Here is a 13381-nt window from a genome sequence, read left to right on the forward strand (position 1 = left end):
TCAGAGTCCAGACCTGAAAGCGACAGAACACGGTTTGGATGAATTGAAATGCGAACAATGGCGTTAACGATACAACCTATTCTACAGCTGAACCGATAATTGCACTGAAGCAAGAATGAAAACAAATAACTGTTGCCTGCTACAAGTCTTCTAGGACGGATCGATGCTGTCGTTGGGGCCAAAGACGCACTATCGGGAATACACTTTATTAATTTGTTCATTAAAACATAATTTGACAAACGTCATGATGCCCGAACATTTTGGGCAGGGTAGTGCACATTTCCTATAAGAATACATATTGGTATAAATGATACTTAACTGTGCATTTCACCGTATTATGTACAATGTCAGGCAAGAAATTAAGACCGAAAACAAAAAAGTTGGATAACATTTTGTGGAATTCTTATTATTTTTTGTCACTAATAAGGAAACATACCGAAATACACAAAAATTATTACAAATCTAGAGCCTCTGTCCAAATATCATAGTCGATGCCTTCTGTATTATAAGCTTGCTTCTTTGTATCATTTTGATAATACGAAAACCAATACTGATAATTTTGGATTTTATAAGAAGATCGTGATATTTATTACTACTTATTTCTAAAATTATAATTTTAAAATTAACATCTTCAACCATATTCATAATAAATAAACACACATACTCTTTCCTGAAATGTAACGAATTATACTGGCAAGGAATTATATAAAATTAAAGATGAAAATGTTCCCTTGTCTTCAGATTGTAGTATTAGATTAGCTGCTGAGAAATGCTCCTGAATAGGAGAAGAGTAGCATATATTGTGAGTAAGTAGTATATATTGTGAGAAAGTGCGCTAATGAGAGAAAAAAAACTGATACATATACAGCAAAAACGCAAGTACGGGAATACTTTTCTTTTCCATTTTGTATCGTTAAATATTAAAGTTCATACGTATCAGAGAGGAAGAAAAGAAAACGATTTCTTTCATCTAAGTTTTCCACAAAAGGTTATCTGAAAATAATAACCGTGTCGTGACTTCAACGACCACGCCCTGCTTTTCATGCGGCACAACACTTCGGTAGCTTGCCACTACTGTTGTAGTGCCTGAAGCCTTTCGAAAAGCTGTTAATCCGCAATTCCTCTTTTTCATAGTTTTTGATATTGATGTAAAAATTAAAGCATTTGGTTGCGCCCTCTCGAGTCATGAAAATCACAATAAATACATCCGCATAATATCCAATGGTTTGTGTTGAATAACAATCAAAATGCTTTCGGTTCATGGAAAGTGTAGTCGTATATTTTTGTACGAGTTGGATGGAGGTTTTAAATAATTAGCAGTCCACATTAGCGAGTGAGCAAAAGATCAATATCGCTCTTAAACATGTACGCCAGTGCAACGGTATGATTTTGATGGTGCGAGCGCTCTTGTGATTTAATTACGAACGAATTTTAGTTTTATTCGAGGAAATACAAATGTAACTAAATGAAACAACTTAATCTAAAACTGCTGTTATAATTTTAAAAAGTTAAATTTTAGACAGCTACTCACTAGATTTAGAATATTAAATGAAAGAAATTTTTCCTTTGTTTTCTTTCTTTTTCTTTATATCTTTTTTTTTATTTTTTTCCCTTTAACAGTAATATTACCAATGGCTGAGGCAGTTCATTACTTCACTGAAAAATATAATAAATGTTGACTAGCACAGACAGGTAAAGTAGTTTTTTTGCACAAATATTGAACTACCTAATATTAAGAACAGTTTATAGAAATAAAGTACAAGAAGAGGCTGCAGTTATTAGAAACATGATTGATAATGTATTTATAGACTACACTGTCCAACTTGTTAGGAAGTCGAATGATGATGCATGCCATTTTGTTTGTTATTGTGATTGTTATAATTCCTTCATTTCCTTGAATAAAAGTGGTTTTTTTTTTACTCGTGCCTATAGTTTATCATTAGTTTTCAATGATATCAGATAGTCATTCCATTAAATAATATGAAAAACGTTCTTTCATTTCCATAGTAGAAAAAGCTGAGTTATAATGAGAGCCTTTAAATGTTGCAATCTCCACCCATATCATGCAATAGCAATGGAAGCATAACCTAGAATTTGCACCTACATTTTTTAGTTGGTAGAATCATTGTTATTATTTATTTATTATTATTTTTTAGATTGCAGTTTAACACCAAAATATCCCCGAGTGAACTTGACTCTTTACTTATTTGTGAATTTTTGAGCAAGCTACTCTAGACATATGAAAACGAATTATGAAGAAAGTTCAAAGCATTTCCTAGCAGCTAATGCAGTTTTACAGGCGTATGATCTTATGTTCAGATGATTCTTCTACACGATATAAAAGCCTTTTGAAATATAGAAAGACAGAATGAACAATTTAAAGATAATTGTTTTAATGGAATGCATTATTTTAAAGAATCTTTATACAATGCTGTAGAAGCCGAAGATAATATCAAGTATACTTCAGTTTTCTAAGTTTAAGAAATTCGGGGCAAAATGAACTGTGCATCCTAAAGGCGGAGAGGATTTCAGTTTATTGGAATTTCGTGCGACATTCCTTTTTTCCGAATCTTTCAGATGCTCGGCAATGCTCTCCGTAAATGAAGTGCTCACATACAATGTTGGGTCATCGAATTATGCCTAATCAGCTATTACTAATATTAAACTTGGATGTATTACAGGAATTCTTTATCTACGAAATTTGTTCTTTTTTCCATCTTTCAAGAGTTCTTTAATTTTCGTTCTACTTAAAGTCAAAAGTTACCAGTGGAAACCATTCTCTGCAAATAGTTTTATTCTCACCCTCTGATAACGGTTCGACTACAGCCGTTTCTTCCTACTTTAAATTAATGTTACGCGAGATGGAAAAAGCAACATTCGGCAAATTTACGAGAAGGCTGCAATGTTTAAAAAGCTGCATTGAAACATTTTACTTGCAACCAACATTCTCGTTCACCATTACTGCCTATTGTATTCCGGTAGAATGTGGGGTAATTCACCACGTCTAAGCGAATTTTCTCGAAGTATTCTTTCAAAGATTAGATATATTACCCAAAATATTAGGTTTTTAGCTCTATTCTTTCTGATATATGTTTATCTATTTTAATATTTCGTTCTTATAATACAGTCCTCCTACGCACCGATATCAGGGCATCCTCTGGACAGAAATGAAATAATCACATGAAGTAAGGCTTTGTCGATCAGGCGACAATCATTTCCAGGATTGTCGAAATAGACAAGTGCGAAATGGACGGTATATCGTCTACGTGTCATCAAGACTACAAGAAATAAGACGAAAATTCATCGAATAACTGATTTGAGTTGAAGAAATAACTTCACATGACCTTTACAAACCGGGCCTTTCAGCTTCTTTCGAACAGCACATGAGAAGTGACTACACTAAAATCAAGGATATATTAAAAGTTCCTACAAAGGCCACTGTCAGTTGTCAGTCACTACTGGAAGCGCTAGATAATCTAAGAATAGTTTGTTTCTTAAAACAGACTATTCTAATGTTCCTCTGAAACACACACGCACACAGACACTTACGCACCAGCGTCATTTCTGTACCTATACAAAGTAACAGTTATCTATCACAGCTTACTTACTTGCTTCCCAGAGAACAGGAAACCGACTTGTAGTTCTAGAATTCACGGAATCCTTTAGATATAACATGTCATTATTCAATTGGGAACTTCAAGAAAGACATTGGTGTCAGCTATCTGGTGAAAAATGGTTTCTACTACTTAGAATGCACACATTAATTTAACTCGGTGCGATTCATTTCGTTGATATTTCTTTGTGGTTTCACCTTTCTTTTTATAATATTAAGTGCTCTCGTCCAGTCTATGTAACAAAAGAAGGTATTTAGATTTAGTAGATAAAAATGAAGTTAGCATTTTATAAAGAACAAATAAAATTAAATGAAACTAAATAAAAATTAAATGAAACTAAATAAAAATTAAATAAAATTAAATAAGAATTAAATGAAATGTCCTGCTATATGCTTTGAGGTACCGGAATGCCATTTTAGTAAGATTATCACTTATAATGGATTTTTAAATTGAAAAATAAGTTGTTACTTTGTCACCGTTTCGAGATGCAATGAGAAAATAACTGATCGATATTTTCTCGACTTATCAAATTTAATATGAAGGGTGATGCACTTGTTACCATTTAGAAATATACTACCGAATTGAAAAACTACAAAGTATGAACAGTTTTAGTGAAATATTCAACAGTTCTCATAAGACCTTTTGGTAATCTGTTATGTTTGAACTTTTCATTGGTGCGAATAATTATCGAGAAATGGTAAAAGCTAAACACAGTAAAATATTTCACGAGTCTCCGTTTGGATTGCATGCAATCGACTTCCAAGCATTTCACTCAATGTGGGGAAAGATGCGACGGCTGAGATCCCGTCTCAATTCACAAATTAGTTGATGGTTGGGGGACGCAGTTCTGAATACTGTAGTATTCTAAGGCACACAGAGCTCATCCCATTCCTGAATTTTCATTATTTTTATATACTTTCTTTTGTTCAAAAACGAAACCACCACGACGCAGCTGCAATTATTAGAACCAGGCCACTTACAAATTTCTAATGTTATGTTAATAATTTCAAAGAATAGAATAAGAACCTTTTCTTAACTAATAATTTCCTTCTGATAAAAAAAATAAAGCCATCTCTTCTATATAGATAGTGGTTATAAAATCATTTTCAGAGTTATATATATATCTCGGACTACTTGCTAAACAGAGCTAAAATTTGTGAATATTTCAATATTAGAGATGCGCTACAGATATCGGATATGCACAATTTTGCAGTCTGAGTTTTTGCAGCAGATGTAAGATAAGCATATATTAACGTTTACAAAATCAAAGCAATCATTTATCCAAGATAACACCGAGAGGGGTGCAATTTTGTAAGTAAAGCACTGGTAAACGCTGGGATAAAATGCTGAGGCCCTGCTACTGGGTTATCGATATGTGCATAATATCCATTGTACTTCATGTTCCAGTAAAGCGGTAAATGAAGTACAGTTTAAGCTTCGCTGCAGTAGAGGAGCAGAAATACAAAGGATGAACAGGCTGTTTCTTGTTAGTTGGAGGAACATGTAGTACCTCCAGCTGACAAGAAACAATGGAAAATTTTATACGTAAATACATGTTTACGTTAAAAATCTCCCATTTTCAGTCACTTCACGCAGGTGAATACCGTCTGCATTTTAATACCGCACTACAGTTTCTTGCTAAGTTGGATGATAACCAGAAATGACATTTTATTGCACAACATTTTTATTGTGATATTGTTAGGTCATCTTATTGCATCAGAGGCTTATATCTGTACGTTTGCGGTCCGATTTAAATGATATGAAGGTTGAAAATCTCGAAATAACTTATGAAGAAACCCTATTCCCTCGCCTGAGATCGGCTAACAGCCCCAGATTGAAGAGGACTTTACGATTTCCACCAGTCTCCGACGCGATTCGAACCCATACCTCCGGAACGAGTGATATGCCGAAACCACGTCAAATGAGATCGGATGGTGGTGTGAACACAAAATAATGTGATTTGGTCAAAATCAAATCGGAATTCCGCTCAGGGGAAAAAAACTCCACTTCATGATATGAAGGTGAATTTAGCACGGGATCATAGCACATTTAAATTCCTGTCCACATTTTGAAGAACGAAAAAACAGCTCATGGACAAAAAGGTGTTCGCTATGACGGGCACCACGGGCTGTTATCTACTCGGGTTACACTAAATCTGCAAGACACGCGCAATGGAAAGGTTAACTTCCTGCAAAAGAAAAGAGAGAAAAAAAAGGGGAAAAAATTCTTTTTGTCATTACTCTCCGTGCATGACCTCCGCGTTTTCCAGGTATAATTTGTAGCAGGGCACTTATTGTCAAATATTAGTTTCTCTGATACAAACTGTTACAGGATCTGTGGTTTAGGGGTTACCTGGAGTCCCGAATTTATACAAATCGAAAGAATGTTGTGAAATTTTTATTGGTAATAGTTTTCTGGTAGCCATTTTGTTGTCGTTTTTATATCGGTCTGTTTATGTATCCTAATAACAGTCATCCTGATGGTACAAACTATAACTATGCAATTCGAATGTCGGAACATTATGTTTTACCAAATTTCAAGTCTTTCAGGGAAGTACTTTGAGAAACACGAGGCCTCAAATTAACAGATCAAGAACTCAATGTTTAGATGCTTAATCGTCAGTGATATTTTGAAGGGGAGGATGCGTTGCGTTATTCCGCCCTTGTTCTTCGCCACCGAGAATGACGCCCTTGGTTGCCTTCCCCTAAAATGCATTTATATACGCAGCCGTGTGTCTTCCCACCTACCGGTAATGATGAACCCCGGTTGCCTCCCCCTAAAGTGAATTCAGTTTAACTTTAATAATTATTTTAAATGAGACGTTTTCTTCGAGAGTATTATCCATCAAGAAATAAACTATTTTAATACTTTACACGACAGGATAAATAATTTTAATAAATGAGCATCACGTTACAAACCCTTTATCGAGTTCCTGTTCATATGCACAATGAGTAAGAACAAGGTTCACAAATTTGCCATTTTCAATATTTTTTCAATAAATGTGCATCACGTTTGTAACGTGACGCACATTTATTAAAATTATTTATCGTGGTGGTATGAAGCATTTGAATAGTTCACTTAATTTCTCGAATTTAACTGTATTTTATTGTTTTAATTTATAGTAAAAGGCACCTAACATAAATGATTACTAAATTTATTGACTAAATATGTTTCTGAATTTTATATATCGTTCTATCATGAAGCCAAAAATGAGTGGAAGGGTGAGCGGAAATAAAAGTAAACGGCAACTTCCCTTGTAGCGAGCTAGAAAGAATTTCGTTTCTTTCACATTCCATCTGATTCTGACGTTCTGTTTTTGGAGTGTGCAATTTCAGATAACAGAATTTTGCAGTGAATTCAGAAACAAAACCGATCAATAATTTAAGCAGTGGTTTTTTTTTTTTTTTTTGTTCTAAGTAGGCGATATAAAATAAAAGTTAAAAATATCACGCGGATTTCATATTTTACTTAATAAAAATACTTCCATAAGCATCCACACAATGCCTTCTCATACTGTACTGAAGTTTCCAAGAAAGTTTTGATAACTTGAACTCATTTTCAAGGAATTCAAGTGTACGAGTCTCCCTTGGTGTTTTCACTCTGCTACACACGAATCATGGAGAGGGCACACTGAGGTGAAATGCATTGGAAACCACCACGAATCTGCATTTTTTCCAAAGATGAAGACAATGAAGTGACTGTGTGACTGACATTAGATAAAACAGAAGAGAAATGGACCATTAATTTCTATTGCAGGTTTGTTAACAAACATAAGATTTCTAGCAAAATAAATAAATAAACAAAAATTAAAGTAAATTATAAATAAATTAAAAATAATAATAAATAAAAAGAAAATAAAGACCAGTTCAGTGAAAATATTTAAATAAAACAATTTTTTTTTTTTTTTTTTTTTTGGTGAGTTAGTGGGGGGGGGATAATTGGAATTAATCTGAATAAACTAGAAACTGGTGTAATTTCAGTAATTTTTATGCTGCATTTTCTTTTTTTTTTTTCTTTTTTCAATAACGGCAACAAAGGGGTTGGAAGGCAGTCAGGTGCTGTGTTAATGTTTCCCTTGAAGTTCCCTGTTTTGAGATATAAATTGCAGTAGAAGATAAAAAAAAGTCTTTATGATATAACTTCATGTGAGCACAAATCCACATTGTGCCCTGCCTTAGCACAGATAATGAACAAGGTATGAACACTGTACAGAGTGAAAGAATGCTTGAAATAATATTATGCATATATATGTATATGTATATACATACAAGGCAATCATCTCTGCGCTACTGCCCCTTATCGTGGTCGTCTGTCACATCAACGTCCCTCTCTAGTTCTTCAATCTCATTCTCGAGCATCGCCCTCATAGCCGAGTCTGTAGGAGTCTGAGGTGTCGATGCTCGAGCGATACCTTTTCGTGAACCTTTCTTTTTTGTCGACCCGTGACTTGTCAACTGACCTTCTTTTTTTCCACCCTTAACACACGTGTGTTTAGAATGTTCGCTTTTGGGGTTAGAAGTCTGAGAGCTTTGGTTATCGTTCCGTAGCACCAAGAACGGCATATTTCCCCCGCCTCCTCCGCCGCCGCCACCACCACCACCACCACCACCCTGTCCTGACCTTGGTATTTCTCGCAGAAATTCAGATATGTGGTCATCGATACGCGATATTTTTAAATTTAGTTTTTGAATCTCCAGTTTTAAGTCGACACGCATGTCCATTAAACTAGCTACGATTTGCTGGTAGTCACAACCAGAAAGGCTCCTTGGAGAAAATCCTTCGGACATATGTCCACTATCCACACTGAGCACATTAACTTCCTGTTTTCCTCCTGCTTGTCCTTCTTGCGTTGAAGCTGGTGACACATCTTCAGATTTTGTGTGTTCATTTTCGGACGTTTCCTCTATAGTTTCTGGCCTACCCATCTTAGACCATTTAGAAAGCCCTCCTCTTCCCGAATTCGGTATTATACTTCCGACAGGCTTGTATTCCGTCACGTTCAGTGTGTCAGGTTTTTTTACTGGCAGGATATCAGACTTTTTCATCGGGTTGCTCTTCTCGGTAAAGAGATCCTCCTTACTTTCGATTGAATGGTCATGAGAAATCCCAAAATTCCATTTGGAGAACCTACCAGAAGGGCCATTTTGGTTTTCACTATTCTCAGATATATGAGTAATTTTTGTGGTGTGTTCTTTATCTTCTTCTTTTCCGTCAACTGGACTTGGTGAAGAGCTTTCTCCTTTTTCTATATCAGAAGGTGACGGCAGTGCTGCCACTTGGTTTGAACTTCCTGCCTTAACATTTTCTCCCCCATTTTTTCGAAACTTCGAGAACAGTTTACGCACCAAGTGATCTTGAGATATGTCTGGAACGGGATCTGCTTTACGCCGTTCCGCCAATTCCTTTTCCCGTTTGACATCCGACACTTTCCTGAAAATGAGCTGCAGTAGAGAAAGGGAGAAGGGGAAAAATAATCAGTTAGTGGCAGAAGAGTGACAACGATGCAGAAAAATAAATATAACTAAATTTTTTATATGAATGGATGAAACATCTTAAAGGATCCTCAAAGATAAGGAATGCTTAAAGTTAGTTTAAAATATTTATTAAGAAAAAATTAACAAAAAGAACAGCTAAATAGAGGTTAAGTTAAACAATTCACCAGTTATCCATTCAATAAAAAACAATAGTTAGTAATGAATAATATACGGATGGAAGAAATAACACACAGCATATGTAAAAAAATCAAATTTATTAATAGTATTAATATTAATAGTATTAACGGCGGCTTTATTTTAAGATAGCTCTATTTAACTATGCAAAAATAGAAAATTAATTATCCTGTGAAATAAAAAAAAAATTTCCTGTGAAATTAATTATCCTGTGAAATAAGTAACTGGGTGAATTTTCATTTCAAACGATTTAAAAAGTAATAAAATTAAGAACTTATGAATATACACCGATGAGCCAAAACATTATGACCACCGATCTAATATGATGTTGGTCCTCCACGTGCAGCCAAAACAGCTCGTACCCTGCATTGACGCTACAGCTGGTATCCTGTATGCATTGACGCTACAAGGTTTCTAAATGTGTCTTGTGGTATCTGGTACCAACACGTAACCAGCAGATCCTTTAACTCCTGTAAGGTCTGTGGTTGAGAGGCCGCAGATCGGAATTGCTGTTCCAACGCAAACCACAGATGCTCAATGGGATTCATGTCTGCGGAATTTGGAGGCCAGGGCAATACATGGAAAGCTTCCTCATATTCTGCGAACCAGTCTCGAACAATCCGGGAGGTGTAGCATGGCGCATTATCCTGCTGAACGGTTCTTGTTGTTGTTGTTGTTATTTGGTTTTTAGGAGCATTAGCAACTAAGGCGATATTGCTCCGGGGATATGCGGTGGTCATTCCCTAACGTTTTCGCATCCTCCGTATTTGGTGGGCACGGACTCGAACCCCACTCTAATCAAGAAGCGTGTGCTACACACTGCTGCTCCTGCCCACCTGGCTACGGAGGCGCCCTGAAAGACGGCACCGCCACAGAGGAAGACCATTACCATGAAATGTCAGCAGTGATGTTTAGGTACAGTGTAAAGTGTGTTGGTGTCTAGCGGCAATAGGGGTTTCCCCATCTCTGCGTTGCTTACATTGGGGTGTGCCAGTTTGCTGGGAAAGCCAGAGATTTAAAGTGTGTGGGTATTCAATTTGTGTTATATCGTGTACCGTTGTTCATCTGGTCGTTTAGCTGCTAGACCCATGCTGAGGCCCAACGTTGCCCCACTTACGCCCCGTGAAGGTAGACCAAGAACCTAGTAGACTATTTTTACTATGGCAGGTCCTGCCGCCTAATTTCCTGAAATTTCAGCAGTTAGAACCTAAAAAAAAAAAAAAAAAGTTTAAGTAGGTGGTAGACGTCGGAGTACCCGACACATGGATGACTGGAACCAGGGTATTCCAGAAGAACATCACAGCCATCGGTTTGTTTTCGTCCAACGGTACATCCAGGAGCCATCACTTCCCCAGGTAAACGACGCACACGTACCCGGCCGTCCACATGGTGCAACAGGAAACGTGATTTATCGGACCAGACGACCTTCTTCTAATCACTGAAGGTCCAGTTTCGATGCTCGCGTGCCCATTGTAGGCACTGTCGCTGGTGAACTGTGGTTAGCATGGGCACTCGGAGCGGCATGCGGCTACGCAGCCCCATTTTCAACAGGGTTCTATGTACTGTGTGTTGTGAGACATTACTCCCATCACCAGAATTCCAATTATCGGCGAGTTGCGCCACAGTCGCCCTTCTGTTGCCACGTACCATCCGAGAGAGCCTGCGCACACCTCGAGCATCGATGAGTCGTGGTCGTCCAACACCTCGCCGGCGGTTCGTGAGTTCCCCCTCCTCGGACCACTTTCGGTAGGTACTAACCACGGCTAACCGTGAGCATCCTACTAGCCGTGCCGTTTCGGATATGCTCTGACCCAGTCGTCCAGCCATTATAATTTGGTCTTTGTCAAACTCGCTTAGCTCTGCTGCCTTTCCGAACTAAAGAACAAGAGTAACATTAATTAAAGGAGCTCAGTTTGAACTGATTTTTATCCAGTGTCCCGACCCGCGCACGCGCTGTAGTTCACCTGCAGTTGCTTCGATTTCCATAACTACTCGCTGGTCATAATGTTTTGGCTCATCTATGTATATACACGGTAAAATCGATATTACTCAAAAAGATCAGTTTGTTAACAGATCTCCAGATAGTTCCTGCATTTGACGGTTGAACGACGATGAATAGTTCTTTAAGTCAGAGTAAAGCCTGAGAGACTCCTTCAATACCTTCACAACTGAAAAATCACATAACAGACTCTGTTAATCATTACACTGTTTTATTTCGAGTTTTACTTTCATGAATTTTTAATACCCTTGGTTGCGTAAAGTGTCTAGAGCAAGAGTGGCGAACCCGTGGCAAGCGTAAAAAAATTTTTGGGCACACTGAATTCATATTGTCCCAAAAAAATTTCAAACTTCGAAACAACATCACTCCAGTAATCTACCTTGAGTCGTGACCTGCGCACACCCATTCTACTGACAAGCATGTAGTGACGACACCCCATTCAGTAAATAGCTGTATTCATGAAGTGGTTTCTTTGGAGTCTGATTGATTATACAGTGACGAAATTGTGTTGAATATCAGCTTCCGAGAGGCACGCGAGGATAGTTTTTTTAATAGATTTAGCCAATTTTGGCACGCACCCTCAGAAAGGTTCGTCGCCCCTGGGGACAATAATTGTAATATCCAACAATTATTATTCCTTAGCTGCGCAGTTTCATCACGCGGTGGTCGGTATTATATAAGTATTATTATTATTGCTCTTTATATTATTTCTCCCTGATTGGGGTTCCACCTCGTGACGGGTATTGCTAACAAGTACACAGCGTGGTTGTTGTTATGTTACTGTTGGTCGAGGAACTCTCTGACTATCCTACAGGCGTTCAGGATTGCGGCTTTTTGGAGTTCCTTGTAGGTGTTCGCTGGAAGACCTATTGCTGCTAATTTGTTATGCAGGGTCTTTGGCACCATACCTGTGGTTGATATGACGATCGGGATGGTTGTTACTTGTTGCATATGCCACATCTCTTTGATCTCCTGTCTTAAGTTCGTGTACTTCCTGATTTTTTCCCCATGGGTTTTCTGCAGGTTGCCAGTATTGGGTATCGCTATGTCAATCAGATAGGTAGCCTTTTCCTTCTTGTCCACAAGGGTAATGTCCGGTCTGTTGTGCGGGATTGTTCTATCCGTTATTATGGCGCGGTCCCAGTACAGCTTGTGGATTACGGTCTCTAGTACTGCGGTTCGTACTTGTCCTAGTACACTTTCATTGATTAACTGGTATTTCCTTGCTAGCTTCTGATCTATTATCCTGGCTACCTGGTCGTGTCTATGAGTGTACTCAGTCTGGGTGCTCACCTTACATCCCGCAGTGATGTGTTGGTTCGTTTCTGAGGACAGATGGCATCGTCGACATGTATCACCGGATACTCCCGGCTCCTTGGCGATGTATTTTCTATAGTTCCTGGTGTTGATTACTTGGTCTTGGATGGCGAGCATCAATCCTTCAGTCTCGGGGAAGAGCGTCCCGCTCGTGAGCCATGCATAGGAAGCAATTTTATCTATGTGCTCTTCATGAAGATCATTGTAGTGTCTGCCATGGAGTGTCTTCTCTGCCCATCTTTCTAGCTTCGTTTGTACCTCCTGGTTGGGGGAGGGGCTCCTCGCTTAGGTTGAATGGGGCGTACCGCTTGTCTATCTTCCTTATGGCCTGGTGGAGTGCTGCTGCTGTGTGTTTCTGGAAGTAATCCTTCAGGTTAGCAATCGCTATCTTCTGTTGCTCGATGAGGTCTATCAGGCCCCTTCCTGCTTCTTTCCAGGCAATTGTCAGTCTCTCTCTCTACGGCTGATTTCGGGTGGTGGTGGTGGTGGTGCCGGATTTTGGTCATCATTGTCCTTGTCTTTCTCATGATATCTTCCAAATCAGTGTTAGCCCAATTTCGGACCCCGAAGGAGTATGTTAGCACTGGGACTGCATAGGTGTTTATGGCTTTAAATGTGTTCCCTCCGTTCAGTTTTGCTTTTAGCAGACTTCCGAGTCTCTGATGGTAATTTTCGGTCAGGCAGGCTTTAATTTCCTTGTGTTGCAACTGATGAGCCTGCATCATCCCCAGGTATTTGTAGGCCTCTCCCTCTGCCATGGCTTCGATCTCTTTACCACTTTG

General features: G+C 38.2%; 1 protein-coding gene across 1 annotated transcript in view; it reads right to left on the reverse strand.

Annotated features, from left to right (window-relative positions):
- Window positions 1–7900: 7900 nt before the first annotated feature.
- LOC150084558 (potassium voltage-gated channel protein eag-like) overlaps window positions 7901–13381 on the reverse strand; it is a 470795-nt gene continuing 465314 nt past the window's right edge. Inside the window, exon 10 of the mRNA XM_090376286.1 lies at window positions 7901–9055. Within this exon, the coding sequence (XP_090232412.1) occupies window positions 7901–9055 (1155 nt within the window). The remainder of the gene's footprint in view (window positions 9056–13381) is intronic.

This window comes from Mastigoproctus giganteus, chromosome 6 (assembly GCF_048544385.1).
Source record: "Mastigoproctus giganteus isolate SK-2022 chromosome 6, ASM4854438v1, whole genome shotgun sequence".
In the NCBI taxonomy this organism is placed as follows: Eukaryota; Metazoa; Arthropoda; class Arachnida; order Uropygi; family Thelyphonidae; genus Mastigoproctus; species Mastigoproctus giganteus.